This window comes from Mirounga angustirostris, unplaced genomic scaffold (genome assembly GCF_029215605.1).
Source record: "Mirounga angustirostris isolate CCGP_5_RB_7025 unplaced genomic scaffold, mMirAng1.0.hap1 SCAF_5, whole genome shotgun sequence".
In the NCBI taxonomy this organism is placed as follows: Eukaryota; Metazoa; Chordata; class Mammalia; order Carnivora; family Phocidae; genus Mirounga; species Mirounga angustirostris.
In genome coordinates, this window is record NW_026991713.1 from 57824221 (window position 1) to 57844584 (window position 20364).

The 20364-nt window shown below is 40.1% G+C and overlaps 2 protein-coding genes across 6 annotated transcripts in view; one reads left to right on the top strand and one right to left on the bottom strand.

Annotated features, from left to right (window-relative positions):
• The window catches only part of RBMS2 (RNA binding motif single stranded interacting protein 2), a 67964-nt gene that overhangs the window by 36662 nt on the left and 10938 nt on the right, over positions 1-20364 (bottom strand). The window lies entirely within an intron of this gene.
• LOC123843624 (small ribosomal subunit protein eS21-like) lies at positions 13872-14048 on the top strand. The gene has a single exon (XM_045873184.1). It carries the CDS (start codon positions 13872-13874, stop codon positions 14046-14048), a length of 177 nt encoding a protein of 58 aa, XP_045729140.1.

Consider the following 20364-nt stretch of genomic DNA (forward strand, 5'->3'; position numbering starts at 1 on the left):
CTGTTATGCTTGACAGTGTCGCTGAGTTCCTTGGGCCTATTCTTTTTTTTAAGATTTTATCCACTTATTTGTCAGAGAGAAAGAGACACAGCACAACCAAGGGGAGTGGCAAGCAGAGGGAGAAGCAGGCTCATCACTGAGCCAGGAGCCTAATGCGGTACCCAATCCCAGGACCCTGGGACCATGACCCAAGCCAAAGGCAGACACTCAACCGACTGAGCCACCCAGGCGTCCCCCCAGGCCTATTCTCATTTTGCATATTTTTTCCCCTCTCATCTGCTCAACTTGATTACTTTCCATTACTCTGTCCTCCAGGCTGCTGATTTGTTCTTCTACTTCCTCTTGTTTGCCATTTATTCCAGGTGGTCTATTTTTATTTTCATTTAGTGAGTTCATTATCTCTAATTGGTTCTTTTTTAGGTCTCCTGTCTCTTGGTGGAGGGTCTCGTGGAGGTCCTGCACTCCTTTCTCAATTCTAGAGAGTATCTTTATAAGCATTACTTTAAATTCACTATCAGACATACTACTTATCTCCATTCTGTTTAACTCTCTTGCTATGATTTTGTTCCACTCTTTCAATTGGGACATATACCTCTGTCTCCTCATTTTGTCTATTGCTGCATCTGTTTCCACATGTTAGGAAAGTCAGTTATGCCTCCCACACTTGAAAGTAGTGGCTTTATGAAGAAGAGGTCTTGGAGTGCCCTGCAGTACAATGTCTCCTTTTCACCAGAAAATAGTGCTTCAGGGTGTCTCCTTGTGTGTTGCGTGCACCCTCCTGTTGTGGCTGGGATGTGTTTGCCTTCAGTCCAGCCTGCAATGGCTCTCTTTGCCCTGTTGCAGGCAGAGTCTGGTGCCTGTGGTGTTAGTGGGCTGGTCCGGGGTCGCCTTGGGCTTGAGTTGAGTCAGACTGGGTGTTTGCCAGAGATGAAGTAGCACCAAACTGCAGGGCACTTTCCCTGTGTTGTTCCCTGAGAAGCTTTTATTGGTGGGGTGTGGGGGGCCTACAGTCAGACCAACTGCCTGCCCCCCAGCCCACTGCTGGGGTCACAGTCAGACTGGTGTGTGGTTATCTTCTCCTTCCCCTGGAGCATGACTCACTTTGGAGTGCTGCTGACCCTTGTCTGGGCTGCTTGCACACTGCCAGGCCTGTGGCACTGCTTTGATGGGATCTTGCCAAGAACGTATCAGAGTAGGTGGATCTGCCCTCCTGTGGCCTCTTGTCTGTGCCGGGCTGCAGAGAGTCTGTTCTGCCAGTCTTCGGGTCACTTTCTGAGTTATTTATGCCAATGTGGGTATTCTCTAGGTTGCCAAGTGGCAAGAGGTGAGCCCAGGGTCCTCCTACTCCGCCATCTTCCCAGCAGCCTCTGCCTGAACCTTTTGTTTTACACCAAGTCCATACATCTATTATCTATTTAAAAACAAATAAAAGTTGGGGCAGCTGACAGGCTCAGTCAGTAGAGCATCCAACTCTTTTTCTTTTTTTAAGATTTTATTTATTCATTTGAGAGAGAGAGAGTGAGAGAACAAGCAGAGGGGTAGAGGGAGAGGGAGAAGCAGGCTCCCTGCCAAGCAAGGAGCCCGATGCAGGACTCGATCCAGGGACGCGGATTTCATGACCTGAGCCAAAGGCAGACGCTCAACTGACTGAGCCACCCAGGTGCCCCAAGCATCCAACTCTTGATCTCAGGTCTTGAGTTTGGGCCCCATATTGGGTGTAGAGATTTTTTCTTAAGTTTATTTTTTTAGTACTCTCTACGCCCAATGTGGGGCTTGAACCCAAGACCTCGAGATCAAGAGTCAGATGCTCTTCTGACTGAGCCAGCCAGGTGCCCCATGATTACTTTAAAATAAATAAATAAAAGTTTCTTAAAATTTTGACCGGAGCGCCTGGGAGGCTCAGTTGGTTGGGTGTCTGCCTTCAGCTCAGGTTATAATCCCAGGGTTCTGGGATCAAGCCTGGTGTCAGGTTCCCTGCTGGGTGGGAAGTCTGCTTCTCCCTCCCCCTCTGCACTCCCCCTGCTTGTCCACGCTCTCTCCCTCCCTCTCTCTCTCAAATAAATAAAATCTTAAAAAAAATCAAAAACCTGACATACTATTTTTTTTTAAATAGGATAGAATATTGGGGCACCTGGGTAGCTCAGTCGGTTAAGCATCTGCCTTCCACTCAGCTCATGATCCCAGGGTCCTGGGATTCAACCCCGTGTCAGGCACCTGGCTCAGTGGGGAGTCTGCCCCTCTCCCCAACCCCTGCTTGTGCTCACTCTCTCTCTCTCTCAAGTGAATAAATCTTAAAAAAAAAAAGTAGGATAGAACATTAAAACACTTGAGTCTATATAGCCTAAGTCCTGGATCCATGATCTTCTAATTCCTAAAATACCTTAAATCTCAAAAAGACAGTGATCTGAACAAAACTAGTCCTTAGCAAAGTGTTAACCTACTTTATCAAACTCAAGACCTTAAACTACAATTGGAATGGGGCAGAGGTTGGAGGTAAGGTGTGGAGGTGAGGACTTGTTGCTAAACAGCACTGAATGTCAAAAACCAATTACAGTATATCCTTAAACAACACAGGTTTGAACTGTGCAGGTCCACTTATACGGAAATTTTTTTCGATATAGTACAGTACTGTAAATGTCTTTCTTCTTCCTTATGATATTCTTAATAACATTTTCTTTTCTCTAGCTTACTTTAATGGTGAGAATACAGCATATAATACATATCACATACAAAGTATGTATTAATCAACCGTTTATGTTATTGGTAAGACTTCTGGTCAACAGTAGGCTATTAGTAGTTAAGTTTTGGGAGCGTCAAAAGCTATACCCGGATTTTCGACTGCACAGGGGTTCACTGCCCCTAATCCTGGCATTATTCAAGACAAAGGGATAAGTTCCCCAAAAAAGGAGGAGAAAATTTTCTTTTTTAATTCTTTATTTAAATTCAATTTAGTTAACATACTGAATTATTAGTTTCAGGGGTAGAATTTAGTGATCATCAGTAGCATATAACACGCAGTGCTCATCAAGTGCCCTCCTTAATGCCCACCACCCAGTTACCCCATAACCCCATCCACCTCCTTTCCAGCAACCCTGTTTGTTTCCTAGAGTTAAGAGTCTCTTGGGGCACCTGGTGGCTGTCAGTTAAGCATCTGCCTTTAGCTCAGGTCATGATCCCAGAGTCCTGGGATCGAGCCCCACATTGGGCTACTTGCTCCGGGTGGGGGTGGGGTGGGGAGGAGCCTGCTTCTCCCTCTCCCTCTGCCTGCCACTCCCCCTGCTCCTGTTCTGTCAAATAAATATATAAAATATACACATTTTTTAAAAGTCTCTTATGGTTTGCCTCCCTCTCTGTTTTTATCTTATTTTCTTTTTCCTTCCCTTCCCCTACGTTCATCTGTTTTGTTTCTTAAATTCCATATATGAGTGAAATCATACGGTATTTGTCTTTCTCTGAAGGAGAAAATTCTCTCCAGTTCCTGGATAGCAATGTGTAAGATTATGTAAGAATTTCTGCAAGGTCCAGTATCCACAGTCACATAAATATATACTATGTATGTAACAGCTATAATATAGTAGCATCTCTAAAGAATATGGAAAAAGGGAAAATCCTTACTTTCTTAAGCTGCTATATTAAAAGAGCTACTTTTCTTTTTCCTTATTACAAAATAATTTTGACAGAACTTACAGCACAGAATCTCAGGTTCCTACTTAGCTACTAAAGGAATCGTGTGGAGGTGAAATTAGAAAAATTAGAAAAAAATTTAGAAAGGGAATAAGGGACTTATACTTTAAGACAACCTTCTACTGTCCCCGACATCTTTCCTTTTCTCTAGTCTCCCTCTTCTCTCCTACTCCCTTCCTTTCTTCCTCCACTTTTCCCCCTTCTTTTCTATCTTTGCTTAGGCTTACTCCTGACAGTTTTGTTCAGTGATATCCTTAAGTAATAACTAGTCTGGTTGTGGTAAAGTTGCTCACATCCTACCTGTTAAAAAAAAAAGAAGAAAAAGATGACACTTCTGGCAGAGGATAGGAAGCAAAGTTTAATAACAAGAACTTTGGGGTGCCTGGGTGGCTCAGTAATTAAGCGTCTGCCTTCGGCTCAGGTCATGATCCCGGGGTCCTGGGATCCAGCCCTGCATCGAGCCCCGCATAGGGCTCCCTGCTCGGCAGGAAGCCTTCTTCTCCCTCTCCCACTCCCCCTGCTTGTGTTCCCTCTCGCTGTGTCTCTCTCTGTCAAGTAAATAAAAATCTTTAAAAAATAATAAGAAGAAGAACTTTTTTAAATTTTATAATGGAAAACATATACAAAAATAAACAAAAGAGTATAATGAATCCTTACATACTTACCACTTAGCTTCAGCAATTATTCATGGACAAACTGCTTCATCTGTAGCTCTACCTATTTCCCCACCTCCCATAGGATTTCAAAGCAAATACTAAATATATCATGTCATTCTAAAATATTTCAGCATGTAACCCGGAAAAAAATATTTTTTTCAAGTTTATTTACTTATTTAAGCCATCTTTTTTTTTTTAAAGATTTTATTTATTTGACAGAGAGAGACACAGTGAGAGAGGGAACACAAGCAGGGGGAGTGGGAGAGGGAGAAGCAGGCTTCCCGCCGAGCAGGGAGCCCTATGCGGGGCTCAATGCGGGGCTTGATGCGGGGCTTGATTCCAGGACCCTGGGATCATGACCTGAGCCGAAGGCAGACGCTTAACAACTGAGCCACCCAGGCGCCCCTACTTAAGCAATCTTTACACCCAATGTGGGGGTCAAACTCACAAAGCTGAGACCAAGAGTTGCACTCTCTTCAAACTGAGCCAGCCAGGGGGCACCTGGGTGGCTCAGTTGGTTAAGCGACTGCGTTCGACTCAGGTCATGATCCTGGAGTCCCGGGATCGAGTCCCACATCAGGCTTCCTGCTCAGCAGGGAGTCTGCTTCTCCCTCTGACCCTCCCCCCTCTCTTGCTCTCTCTCTTTCATTCTCTCTCAAATAAATAAAATCTTTAATTAAAAAAAAAAACTGAGCCAGCCAGGTGGCCCTGAAAAAAAAAATCTCTTTTATAAAACAAAGCACAATATCATTATATCACCTAAAAAATTAATAATTCCCGGGGTGTCTGGCTGGCACAGGTGGTAGAGCATATTACTCTTGACCTTGGGGTTTTAGGTTTGAACACACAGTGGGCGTAGAGCTTACTTAAAAAAAAAACAAAAAAAGAAAAACTTCCATTGTCTCACAGATGTCAAAATTTTGTTTTGTCTCATCTTGAAGTTTATTTGTTTGAAAATAGGATCCAGGAGTGCCTGGGTGGCTCAGTCGTTAAGCATCTGCCTTTGGCTCAGTTCATGATCCCAGGGTCCTGGGATGGAGCCCCGCATTGGGCTCCCTGCTTCTCCCTCTCCCACTCCCCCTGCTTGTGTTCCCTCTCTCGCTCTCTGTCAAATAAATAAATAAAATCTTAAAAAAAAAAGAAAGAAAAAGAAAATAGGATCCAAAGGATCCAAATAAGGTCCACATATTGTGACTGGTTGCTATGTCTGACATATCTTAAATCAATAGGTTCCCTATTCATTCCTTTTTTTTTTCCAATTTATTTGTTAAGGAAATTGTGTTGATTGATACATAGTAGTATAAATATTAAATCATTCAAAAAACATTTATTAAGTGCCTACTATTTGGAGAATAAAAACAAGAAGCTATAACTGAACTATTGGGGTGCCTGGGTGGCTCCGTCAGCTAAGTGTCCAACTCTTGATTTCGACTCAGGTCATGATCTCAGGGTTGTGAGCCCTCCATCAGGCTCTGTGCTGGGCATGGAGCCTACTTAAAATTCTCTCCCTCGACCCCTCCCCTCTCTCTAAAAAAATAATAAATATATATAACTGAACAATTATTGTTGTATTTTATGTAATGTAACATGTGGAGATGCTATGAAGAAATGCAAAATAAGAAAAGACTGGCCTTCAATGGGCATAAAATGTAATGCAAAAACAGAATAATGACATAAAAAAAAAAATCAAAACAAAAAATAGTGACAATGTAAAAGTGCCCCGGCCTAGGCTCTCAAAAGTGACTACTGAAGTTAATCTACAAACAAAACAAAATAAAACACACAAAAAAACTGGAAAAGCGAATACAAGAAAACTGCAACTGACCTATTATTTTATTATCTTTTTATCAGGCAAAGAGAAGGCAAAATAACATTTGCTGGCTATCTACTATGTTCCAAGCCCTAGAGGATTTTGTTATCTAATATAATCTTTACAAAGAAGATAATAAGACAAGTACCATTTACATTTTGGTTTTTATTGATTTGGAAACTGAGATTCAGAGGAGTTTGTTACTTTCCCAAGTTCACATAATTAATCAATAGTAGAATCTTATTCTTAATGCAGGATCATCTGGCTCACACACCCATAGCCTTTCCATTGCTATTTCTTTGAAAAAGCAATGGCTTTCACAAACTATAAGCAAGGTCAATAATTAACCCCAATTATTAAAAAAAGAAAAATCAATTTCTAAAACGTCTTTAAGGGATGACCTGGGTGGCTCAGTCGGTTAAGTGTCTGCCTTCGGCTCAGGTCATGATCTCGGGGTCCTGGGATCGAGTCCCACATGGGGCTCCACTCCCACATCAGGCTCCCTGCTCAGCAGGAAGCCTGCTTCTGCTTCTCCCTCGGCCTGCTGCTCCCCCTGCTTGTGCTTGCTCTCTCTCTCTCTGACAAATAAATAAATAAAATCTTTAAAAAAAATACCCCATTCCCCTAACCCCTTCCCCTTTGTTGTCATTTTTTGACTCTTCATTTAAAGAAGTTTTATATATTTATTTGAAAGCCTAAGGAGAGGGAGAGAGATGGGGAAGAGCCAACGAAGCAATCAGATCACACACAATATTTATCAATTAAGTTCACCACCTTATATGGGTTCATGGCACCCCAAAACAATTAAAATAGTAACATCAAAGATCACTGATCACAGATTACCATAAACAATAACAATTTTAAAAATCTGAAATATTGCAAAGATTACCAGAATGACACGAAGTGAGCAAATGCTATTGGAAAAATGGTGCCAAGTTGCTTAACACAGGGCTGCCACAAATCTTCAATTTGTAAAAAACACAATACCTGCACAGAACAATAAAGTGAAGCACAATAGGATGAGGTATGCCTATACACATTCAGCTTTGCTACTCCACAATGGTTTTTTGTTTGTTTAGAGAGAGAGAGCATGAGTGGGGAGAGGGGCAAAGAGAGAATCCCAAGCAGGTTCCATGCTCACGGAGCAGCCCAACATGGGGCTTGATCTCAAGACCCTGAGATCATGACCTGAGCCAAAGGCAGATGCCCAACAACTGAGCCACCCAGGCGCCCCAAACCCCAACATTCTTTAAGGGCAAGGCAAGTATTATTTTTGGTAGTTGAAATGGGGGGGAGGGGTAAACTGTTAGCATGCCTGGCTCTCCCAGTTTACAAATCCTATAATTATGAAATAATGATTTAATAATAATTCAACTTGGGTTAACAACAACAAAAAAAATCATTTTCTTTCCTTTATTTTACAAATGAGGAAAAATCAGATTCAGTTTTTATATAGGCACTCAATTATTCACTATTCATTTAGGAATTAAGCAGGCAATGAATCAATGTTTACTAAACGTTTTTTCCTTGATTATAGATCCCTTTAACTAGCAGAAAGTGGTTACAACACAGGCTCAAAAAAATAAAAAAATTAACACAGGCTACAAAGACTTAGGCTTGATTCTAGTGTGGCCATGTACTAGCTGTGTGACTCTCGTTTAGTTGCCTAACCTTACTGGTAACATGGGGACAGTAACAGTACCTATGCAATAGAATTGTTATGGAAATGAAAATAAATACATGTAAGGCTCTTATAATAGCGTCTGAGATATAAAAAGAGTTCACATCTATTTATTTAACAAATACTGAATGCCTGCTTTAGAGTACCTGGCAAGGACAGGTACCAAGGACAAAATGCTGAGCTATACCAGAGATAGTCTTGGTCCTAATGACATTTAGCATTTAGCGGAGATAAAGACATTAATCAAATAATCATAAAGTAATTGCATAATTACCCACCGTGATAAATGGGCTAGAAAGAAAAAGAACAGAAAGCTGTGACCTACTTTAGTTAGTCTGGTCAAAAAGGTGATATTTAAGTGCAACTTCAAGGATGAGAAGAAACTAGCCATTCAGAGAATGAAAGAGAAGATCATTTCAGAAAGAGGGAATGCGGGCAAAAGATATAAGGTGGGGCTTTTTTTTTTTTTAATATTTTATTTATTTATTTGACAGAGAGAGAGAGAGAGAACACAAGCAGGGGGAGCAGCAGGCAGAGGGAGCAGGAAAAGCAGGCTCCCTGCTGAGCAGAGAGCCCGATGCGGGGCTTGATCCCAGGACCCCGGGATCATGACCTGAGCCGAAGGCAGACGCACTTAACCAACTGAGCCACCCAGGCGCCCCATAAGGTGGGACTTTTAAATGAACCTAAAAGGAACAGAAGGCCAGTGAAGCTAGAGTGTAATGAAGGAGGGAGAGGGACACAGAGCCTTCCAGCCTGTGTTGAAGTACTTGGTTTTCATTCTGAACACATTAGACCGTTGGTGAATAATTTTATGCAAGAAAGAAGTTATAAGATCCAATCAATGTTTTGAAAATATTACTGTGGCTACTATGGGAAGAACAAATTAGAGTGAGGCAGGAGTTGAAATGGGAAGATCAATTAGGCAGTCACTATAGTACCCAAACAAGAAACAATGCAGTCTATAACTGGAGAGATGGCAGTAAAGATTTAAAAAAAAAAAAAAAAAGGTGGAAAGATTTGAGATTTAGTTTATAGGTAGAATCAACAGGACTAGTTTATAGATTGGATGTAGGCAAGGACAGCTGGAGTAACTGGATGGATGGCAGTATCATTTATAACACTGTAGAGATTAGGGGAGGGCAATTTGAGGACTACAAAGAAAGCATTACAGTTTGAATATGTTAAATTTGAGGGGCACCTGGCTGGCTCAGTCGGTAAAACATTTGACTCTTGATTTCAGAGTCATGGGTTCAAGCCCCACATTGGGCCTAGAGCTTACTTAAAAAAAAAAAAAAAACAAACAACCAAACAAAAAGAAAACCTTGAATCATCTGTGAGATTTCCAGAAAAAATATCAATTAGGCAGTTGGATACACAGAGGAGAGGTCTGGCCTAGCAATCATAACCTGTAAATCTCTTAGCATAGTAATAACTAAAATCTAGGAAGAAAGTGTATTTAGAGAGAAGGTAAGGTAAGAAGGTCTAAAGAACCTAAAGAACTCTAAATAATCAGAAATTGAATAAAGTAACTGACAAAGAGACCAAAAGAGAAGGGCCAAAAGGGCGAGACCCAAAGTGGTTGTGTAACCGGAGGCAAGGAAAGAGAGTATTTCAAGAAATGGAGAATAGTCAAACAAACAAAACCAAAAACAAAACAAAAACAAACCTAGTTGGATTTGGCAACTTGAAAGTACTTTATTGACTAGATCAAACAAAAGAATCAGTGAGCCTGAAGAGTGATCATTTGAAATTGCCTAGTCAGAGGCACCTGGGTGGCTCAGTAGTTAAGCGTCTGCCTTCGGCTCAGGTCATGATCCCAGGGTCCTGGGATCAAGCCCTGCATCGGGCTCCCTGCTCAGCGGGAAGCCTGCTTCTCCCTCTCCCACTCTCCCTGCTTGTGTTCCCTCTCTTGCTGTCTCTCTGTCAAATAAATAAATAAAATCTTTAAAAATATATATATATTATCCACTTATTTGAGAGACAGCACAAGCAGGGGGAGCAGCAGGCAGAGGCAGAGGGAGAAGCAGGCTCCCCACTGAGCAAGGAGCCCGATGCGGGACTCGATCCCAGGATTCTGGGATCATGACCCTAGCGGAAAGCAGACGCCCAACTGAGCTACCCAGACACCCTTAAATAAATAAAATTTTTAAATTAATTAATTAATTAATTAAAAAAATCTCTCATACAAGAAAACCTCCATAAGGCTATTAGTGGATGTTTTAGCAGAAACATTGCCCACCAGGAGACAATGGGATCTTATATTCAAAATGATGAAAGAAAGAAGAAAAATGCCAACCAAGAATAATTTACCCAGAAATGAAGGTGAGAAACACTTTCCCTAACAAAGAAAAACTAAGAAAATTCATCACCACTCAGCCTAACTTGTAAGAAACGCTAAAAGGAATTCACTGAGCTAAAATGAAAGGATGCTAACTGGCAATATGAAAACACATGGGGGCGCCTGGGTGGCTCAGTCGTTAAACGTCTGCCTTTGGCTCACATCATGATCCCAGGGTCCTGGGATCGAGCCCCCCATTGGGCTCCCTGCTCAGCAGGAAGCCTGCTTCTCCCTCTCCCACTCCCCCTTCTTGTGTTCCCTCTCTCTCTGTGTCTCTCTCTGTCAAATAAATAAATAAAATCTTTAAAAAAAAAAAAAAAGAAAACATATGAAAATGCACAACACAGTGGTAAAGCTAAACATATAATCAGATTCAGAACATTCTTATAGTGTAGTATAGTGGTGTTTATCACTTAACTCTAGCATAAAGGTTAAAGAACAAAAGTACTGGGGCACCTGGCTGGCTCAGTTGATACAGCATGGTGACTCTTGATCTCAGGGTCCTGAGTTCAAGCCCCACATAGGGTGTGGAGCCTACTAAAAAAAAAAAAAGTACTAAAAATAGCTATCATTACAATAATTTGTCAATGGATACACAACATAAAAAGATGTAAACTGTGATATAAAAACATAAAATGTCGGGGGGAGGGTAAAAGGGTAGGTTTTGTATGCAATCAAAGTCAAGTGTTATCAGCTTAAAAAAGACTCTTACCTCTAAGATGTTTAAAATCTGAAGGTAACCACAAAACAAAAACTTATAGTAAATACACATAAGATAAAGAGAAGGGAATTGAAGTATACCACTACAGAAAATCATTAATTCACAAAAAAAGACAAGAAAGGAAGGAAGAAAAGCACTATAAGACAGCCAGAAATAGGGACGCCTGGCTGGCTCCATTGGTAGAGCATGCGAATCTTGATTCTGGGGTTGTGAGTTCCAGCCCCACGTTGGCAGGTAGAGTTACTTAAGGAAAAAAAAAAAGACAGTCAGAAACAATTAACAAGATGCCAATAATAAGTCCTTACCTAGCAATAATTACTTTAAATGTAAAGGATCCAATTTTCCAATCAAAATGCACAGAGTGGCTGAATGGATAAAAAACAAGACCCAACTTATATGTTACCTACAAAAGACTCATAAGAAGAAAGTCAAGGGTTGGAAAAAGATATTCCATGCAAATGGAAACCAAAAGAGAGCAAGATAACTACACTTACATCAGAAAAGATAGACTTTAAGTAAAAAACTATAACAAGAGACAAAGATCATTATATAATGATAAGGCAGTCAATTCATCCAGAGGATATAAAAATTGTAAATATATATGTACCCAACATCAAAGCACCTAAGTACATTAAGCAAATACTAACAGATCAAAGGAAAAAATAGACAACAGTACAATAATAATAGGGGATTTCAATACCCCACTTTCAACAATGAATATCACCCAGCAGAAAATCAATACAGAAATGCAGGACTCGGGTGCCTTAGGCGGCTCAGTCGTTAAGCGTCTGCCTTCGGCTCAGGTCATGATCCCAGGGTACTGGGATTCAAGCCCCACATCGGGCTCCCTGCTCCACAGGAAGCCTGCTTCTCCCTCTCCCACTCCTCCTGCTTGTGTTCCCTCTCTCACTGTGTCTCTCTCTGTCAAATAAATAAAATCTTAAAAAAAAAAAAAAATGCAGGACTCAAACTATACTTTAGACCAAATGGCCCTAACAGACACATATAGGACATTCCATTCAAGAGTAGAACACACACTCTTTTCAAGTACACATGGAACATTCTCTAGCATTGGGCATGTATTAAATCACAAAACAAGTCTTGACGAATTCAAAAATACTGAAATCATATACCAAGTATCTTTTCTGGCCAAAATGGTATGAAACTAGAAATCAGTAACAGGAAGAAAATTAGAAAATTAACAAATATGTGGAAATTAAACAATATACTCCTGAACAACCTAATGAGTCAAAGATGAAATTTGTAAAGTCTAAACAAAAATGGTAATGCAACATACCAAAATTCATGATATGCAGCAAAAATAATGCAAAGAGGGAAGTTTATAGCAATAAATGCCTACATTAAGAAAAAAAATCTTGAAAAACCTCAAGGAGTTAGAGAAAGAATATTTTTTTTTTTTTTAAGATTTTATTTATTTATTTGACAGAGAGAGACAGCAAGAGCAGGAACACAAGCAGGGGGAGTGGGAGAGGAAGAAGCAGGCCTCCCGCTGAGCAGGGAGTCCGATGCGGGGCTCGATCCCAGGACCCTGGGATCATGACCTGAGCCAAAGGCAGACGCTTAACGACTGAGCCACCCAGGTGCCCCGAGAAAGAATATGTTAAGCCCAAAGTTAACAGAAAAAATGAGAGAACAAAGATCAGAACAGAAATAAATAAAATAGAGAATAAACAATAGAAAAGCTCAATGAAACTACGCCCTGGTTTTTTGAAAAGATAAACAAAATTGACAACACGTTAGCTAGACTTACCAAGAAAAAGAGAACTCAAAATTATACATAAGACACATTACAACTGATACCACAGAAATACAAAGGATCATAAGAGATTGCCATGAACAATTATATACCACCAAATTCGATAACCTAGAATAGATAAATTCCTAGGAACATATAACCTACCAAGTCTTAATCATCAAAACAGACAAACAAAATACACAGAGATCTGAACAGACCAGTAACAACTGAGGAGATTAAATTAGTAATCAAACACCTCCCAACAAAGAAAAGCCCAGGACCACAGCTTCATGGGAGAATTCTACTAAACATTTAAAGAAGAATTAACACCAGTTCTTCTCAACTCTTCCAAAAATTGAAGAGGAGGCAACATTCCTAAACTCATTTTGTAAGGCCAGCATTATACTGATATCAAAGCTGGATGAGGACACTATAAGAAAACAACAGACCAAAATCTCTGATGAATAAAGACACAAAAATTCTCAACAAAATACTAGCAAAATAAATTCAACAGCACATTAAAAAGACCATATCCCTACGAACCATGAGAGACGATGGACTCTGAAAAACAAACAGGGTTCTAGAGGGAAGGGGGGTGGGAGGATGGGTTAGCCTGGTGGTGGGTATTGAGGAGGGCACACTCTGCATGGAGCACTGGGTGCTATGCACAAACAATGAATCATGGAACACTTCATCTAAAACTAATGATGTAATGTATGGAGATTAACATAAGAATAAAAAAAATGTTAAAAAATTTAAAAAAATAAAAAAAAAAAAGACCATATCCCATGATCAAGTCAGATATACTCTTGGGATGCAAGGACGTTTCAACATACAGAAATCAATAAATGTGATATACCACATTAATAGAATGAAAGACAAAAATCATATGATCATCTCGATACAGAAAAAGCAACTGACAAGATTCAACATCCTTTCATGATAAATATGCTCAATAAATTGGATATAGAAGGAACATAACTCAACATAATAAAGGCCATCTGTGAAAAGTCCACAGCTAATATACTCAACAGTGAAAGGCTGAAAGCTTTTCCTCAAAAATCAGGAACAAGACAAGGGTGCCCATTCTGACCACTTCTATTCAACATAGTATTAGAAGTCCTAGCCATGGCAAGTAGGCTAGAAAAGGAAACGTATCCAGGGTGGCAGCAAGCGTGCCCTTGACATGTAGAACGATGCCAGCAAATTCACGGACCTGTTCATGCTGCAAAAGTACTCCTCCAACAACCACATCATCAGTGCCAAAGACCACGCGTCCATCCAGAAGAACAGGACCAAGGCTGACAAGGTGATAGGGGGGTTCAACGGCCAGTTTAAAACCTACACTATCTGTGGGGTCATTCGCAGGATGGGTGAGTCAGATGACTTCATCCTCTGACTGGCCAAGGCCAAGAGCATGGTTTCAAAGAACTTCTGACTGGGGCACCTGGCTGGCTCAGTCAGAGGAGCACATGACTCTTGATCTCAGGGTCTTGAGTTTCAGCCTCATGTGGGATGTAGAGATTACGTACATAAATAAAACTTAAAAAAGAAAAGAACTTCTGACTGGAGAGGATCATGAATGTGGAATATTTGTCATAAACAAACAGCAATCCCCCCACCAAAAAAAGGAAATACAGGCATCCAAATCAGAAAAGAGGGCATATAACTGTTCGCTGATGATATATCTTGCATATAAAAATCATAAATCTCCACCAAGAAAGTGAGACCTAATAAGTGAATTGAGTAGTTTCAGGATACAAAACCAACATTAATAAATCAGTTGCATTTCTATATACTATCTAAAAAAAGAAAGAAAACAATTCCATGTTTTTGTTAAAACATCAGAAACAATAAAATACGTAAAAGTCAGCTAAAGAAGGTGAAAGATCTGTACATTGAAAACTACATTGTTGAAAGAAATTGAAGGAGACACAAATGGAAAGATATCCCTGTTTATGAATCAGAAGAATTAAGATTGTTGAGATCTATCTCGAAAGCCATCTATAGATGCAATGCAATCCTTATGAAAATTCCAATGGCACTTTTCATAGAAACAGAAAAAACAATTCTAAAATTCATATGGAACCACAAAAGATCCCAAAGAGCCACAACAATCTTGAGAAAGAACAAAGCTAAAGGCCCCATCGCACCTCCTGATTTCAAACTATTTAAAAAGCTGTAGTCATCATAAATACATACACACATACATACATACATACTTATAGTAATCAAAACAGTTTGGTACCAATACAAAATAGACACACAGATCAATGGAAAAGAAAAAAGAGCCCAGAAATAAACCCATGCTTATATGGTCAATTAATCTATGACAAAAAAGGCAAGAATATAGAACAGGGGAAAGACAGTCTCTTCAATAACTGGTGCTGGGAAAACTGAACAGCTACATGCAAAAAAATGAAACTGGACCACTTTCTTAGACCCATACACAAAAATAAATTCAAGGGATACCTGGGTGGCTCAGTTGGTTAAGCGTCTGCCTTCGGCTCAAGTCATGATCCCAGAGTCCTGGGACTGAGTCCTGCATCAGGCTCCCTGCTTCTCCCTCTGCCTGTTGCTCCCCCTGCTTGTGCTCTCTCTCTCTCTGACAAATAAATAAAATCTTTTAAAAAATAAAAATTTAAAAAAGGAAGAAAATTAAAAATAGAAATCCATGGGGCATGGGGTACCCGGATGGCTCAGTCCATTGAGCATCTGACTCCTGGTTTCAGTTCAGTTCATGAACTCAGGGTTGTGAGATCAAGGCCCCCATCAGGCTCCACGCTCAGTGCAGAGTCCGCTTGAGATTCTTTCCCTCTCCTTCTCCCTCTGCCCCTCCCCCACTCACATGCGAGCATGCTCCCTCTCTCTCAAAAAATTAATAAAATCCTAAAAAAAGAAAGAAAGAAAGAAAAAGAAATCCATTAGATCCAGCAATCCCACTTCTGGGCATATATCCAAAGGAGATAAAATCACTTTCTCAAAGAGATATCTGGAGTCCCATGTTCACTGAAACAGTATTCACAATATCCAACACATGGAACCAATCTAAGGATCCACTGAAGGATAAAGAAAGAATATGTATATATACACAAAGGAATATTATTCAGCCATAAAAAGGTAATTCTGCTATTTGTGACAACACGGACGGACTTGTACGGCATTATGCTAAGTGAAATAAGTCAGGCAGAGAAAGACAAATACTGTATAATCTCGTTATATGTGGAATCTAAAAAACATCAAACTCATAGGAGTAGAGAGGAGAATGGTGGTTGCCAAGGGTTGAGAGGTGGGGCAAATAGGGAGATACTGGTCAAAGGGTACAAACTTCCAGTTATGAGATGAGTAAGTTCCAGGGATCTAATGTACAGCATGGTGATTATAGTTTAACACTACTGTATTGTATACTTCAAAGCTGCTAGGACAGCAGTGCTTTCATGAGCTCACAGTAATAATAACAAAAAGGTAATTATGTGAGGTGAAGGATATATTAACTAACCTTAGTGTGGCAAACCTTTTGCAATATAGATGTGTATCAAATCATCACATTTTATATATTAAACTTACAGAATGTTATATGTCAATTATATCTCAATAAAACTGTGTGTGGGGGGGATAGTACCTGATGACTATGATGACCTATTTTAGTAGGACAATAGGGGCAAAAGCTAGACTGGAGGGGATGAAACATGAATAGGAGATTCTGAATTGAATACATGTAATTATCTCCATAGGCTCCCAAATCCCACTAAATTATTATAAAGATTTAAAAAAAGGGGGCGCCTGGGTGGCTCAGTCATTAGGCATCTGCCTTTGGCTCAGGTCATGATCCCAGCATCCTGGGATCGAGCCCCACAACGGGCTCCCTGCTCCATGGGAAGCCTGCTTCTCCCTTTCCCACTCCCCCTGCTTGTGTTCCCTCTCTCACTATGTCTCTCTCTGTCAAATAAATAAATAAAATCTTTAAATAAATAAAGATTTAAAAAAGACACAGGGGTGCCTGGCTGTCAGAAGAGCATGTGACTCAACCTCAGAGTCCTAAGTTCAAGGCCCACATTAGGTGTAGAGATTACTAAAAAAAATAAAAACTTTAATTTAAATAAATAAATAAATAAATTTTAAAAGACATAAATTTCAGAGGACATAGAAAACAGATAATAGATCCCAAATTTTACAACCTGGACACCAGATAGATGATATATAACTTAGAGGAGCAAAGAAAGCTAAAACCTAATAGGAAGCAAACTAAGAGAAAGGTAAATCCGTAAAATTCCAGAAACACTCAAAAATCAGAGGCACCAAGTACCTAAAAAGACAGAGGCATTAGCCACACATCAGGCTACCACTACCCCGCTTCTACCTCCCCTCCGGAAGAAAGCCAGTTTATTCTCTGGGGAGGTTGGGACTCTGGTTTCATAGCCACCAAGCAGAGTTGAGTGAATAAATACTAAAGTGAAAACATGAGGATTAAGCAATATTCTCAGCTATTTCTCCAACCCCACCCCTCTTAGGAGATTGGAGTATTTCTCTCTGGGGAAACTGACCACCACAACATAAAAGCTCTATAAATGCTGATATCAGGCCCCTCCCTATGCAACAGCTTTTATCACCTATAGTGAAGTCCACAATTTGGTAAGGTTTTCCCATGCCAACAGCATTTACATCTGGTCTTTTAATGCCTTTCACTTAAACAGCCCAAAATCCTAAGACATTTAAAGAAAGCCTCTGGGGCGCCTGGGTGGCTCAATTGGTTAAAGAAAGCCTCTGAAGTCAAAGACTAAAACAAAAAAGAAACTCAAAAGAAAAAGAGACAAAAGAAGAAAACTTAATGAACAGTCTCAAGAGATTTAAACAAAAATATTTTATCTATGAACCAAAAACAAAATTCAACAAAAAAGGGAACATACAGAGACAAAAAAAGTTCTTAGAAATTAATAATATGATAGCAGATATCAAAAAAATCCATAGAAGGGCTAGAAGATAAACAGAAGATAGAGGAAATATCCCAAAAAATAAAACTAAAAAAAAAAAAGGAAAATATTAAAGAAAAATACTGAGGTGGGAAGTCCTATACAAAAACAGGACTTCAGGGGCACCTGGCTGGCTCAGTTGGTGGAGCATGGGACTCTTGATCTTGGGGTCGTGAGTGCAAGCCCCATGTTATATGTTGAAATTACTTAAAAAAAAATTTTTTTTAATGTCATTCCTTATAAAAACAAAAAACAAAAACAGGACTTCAAAAAGAACACACAGAGAAAAATGAAGGGAATAAAGTACAACAAAAACCCTACAACCAAAGGATATGCATTTTCAGGTTGAAATTAGTATACAACTCTAAATAAATAAGACCCACACAAGGTTCATCATTGTGAAATTTTTTAACACTGGGATAAAGATCCTAAAACCCTTGCAAGGGAGAGGAAAAGGCAGGTTTCTAACAAAAAAAATAAAAATAAAAAAGCAAATCCTTATCTTCTACAGCAGAAAGGCAATATACATCTAAAACTGAAAAACTAAGGGACGCCTGGGCGGCTCGGTCAGTTAAGCGTCTGCCTTTGGCTCAAGTCATGATCCCGGGGTCCTGGGATCAAGTCCCACATCAGGTTCCTTGCTCAGCAGCGAGCCTGCTTCTCCCTCTGCAACTCCCCCGCTTGTGAGTTCTCTCTCTCTCTGACAAATAAATAAAAGCGAAAGGAAAGTAGGAAGGAAGGTAGGAAGGTAGGAAGGAAGGAAGGAAGGAAGGAAGGAAGGGAGGGAGGGAGGGAGGGAGGGAGGGAGGGAGGAAGGAAGCCCTTGAATATATGGTCAAATGATTTCAACAAGGGTGCCAAGACCATTCAATGAGGAATGGACAGTCTTTTCAATAAATGACACTGAGAAAATTGAATACCCACCTGCAAAAGAATGAAGGTGGACCATTACTTAATACTATATATAAAGTTAACTCAAAATAGATCAAACACCTAAACATAAGAGTTAAAATTCTAAAACTCTTAGAAGAAAACATAGGAGGGGCATCTGGATGGCTCAGCTGGTTAAGCATCTGCCGCCTTCGGCTCAGGTCATGATCTCAGGGTCCTGGGATCCAGACCCCGGTCGGGCTCCCTGCTCAGTGGGGATTCTGCTTCTCCCTCTGTCCCTCTGCCTGCTCATGCTCTCTCTCTCTCTCTCAAATAAAGAAATAAAATCTTAAAAAAAAAAAGAAGAAGAAGAAAACAAGGAGAAAAGCTTCATGAAATTGGATTTGGCAATTTCTTGCCAAAGACACAAAAAAACAAACAGAAGTAAAAAAAAAAATAGATTAGTTGGGCGATATCAAAATTAAAAACTTCTGTGTTCAAAGGACACAAGAGAGTCAAAAGGCAGCCTACAGAATAAGAGAAAATATTTGCAAATCATATATCTAATAAGGAGTTAATATCCAAACTACAACTCATCAACAAAAAAATAAACAATCCCATTTAAAAAATGGGCAAAAGACTCAGGCATTTCTTCAAAGAAGATATACAAACAACCAAAAAGCACATGACAAGATGTTCAATACCACTAATCATTAAAGAAATGCAAATCAAAACCAAAAGAGGCACCTGGTTGGCTTAGTCAGTATAGCATACGACCCTTGATATCCAGGCTCTTGATACCCAGGTCGTGAGTTCAAGTCCCACAATGGGCATAGGGCTCACAAAACAACACCACCACCACCACAATGAGATACCATCTTACACCCATTAGGATAGCTACTATCAAAAAAACAGAAAGTAAGTGTTAGCAAAGACGTAGAGAAATCAGAACCCTTGTGTACTGCTGGTGGGAATGGTCAACGGTACAACTGCTGTGGAAAACAACATGGTGATTCCTCACAAAATTAAAAATAGAATTACCATATAATCCAGCAATTCCATTTCTGGTAATATACCCAAGAAAATTGAAAGCAGAGTCTTTTTTCTTTTTCTTTTTAAGATTTTATTTGACAGAGAGAGACACAGCGAGAGAGGGAACACAAGCAGGAGTGGGAGAGGGAGAAGGAGAAGCAGGCCTCCCTCGGAGGAGGGAACCCAATGCAGGGCTTGATCCCAGGACCCTGGGATCATGACCTGAGCCGAAGGCAGACGCTTAACGACTGAGCCACCCAGGCGCCCCAGAAAGCAGAATCTTGAAGAGATCTTTGTACACCCATGTTCATGAACATTATCTGTAATAGCCAAAAGATGGAAGCAACGAAGTGTCTCTCACTTGGGTTGAATGGATAAATGGATGAACCACAACATGTGGTATATATATGATAATAAGGGTAATATTATTTACCCTTAAAAAGCAAGGAAATTCTAACGTATGTTTCAACATGGATGAACCTTGAAGACATTATGCTAAGTGAAATAAGCCAATCACAAAAAGATAAATACTGTGTGATTCCGCTTATATGAAATACTTAAGAGAATTCATAGAGACACCAAGTAGAACAGTGGTTGCCAGGGACTGGAAGGAGGAGAAATTGGGAAATTGTTTAATAGGTATAGACTTTCAGTTCTGCAAGATGAAAAGAATTCTAAAGATTGGTTGCACAAAAACGTAATAAATTACTATTACATACTGTACACTTAAAAAATAGATAGGATGGGCGCCTGGGTGGCTCAGTTGGTTAAGCGACTGCCTTCGGCTCAGGTCATGATCCTGGAGTCCCTGGATCGAGTCCCGCATCGGGCTCCCTGCTCGGC

Coding starts and splice junctions, on each gene's coding strand:
- LOC123843624 (XM_045873184.1), top strand. CDS start 13,872: ATGCTGCAAAAGTACTCCTCCAACAACCACATCATCAGTGCCAAAGAC.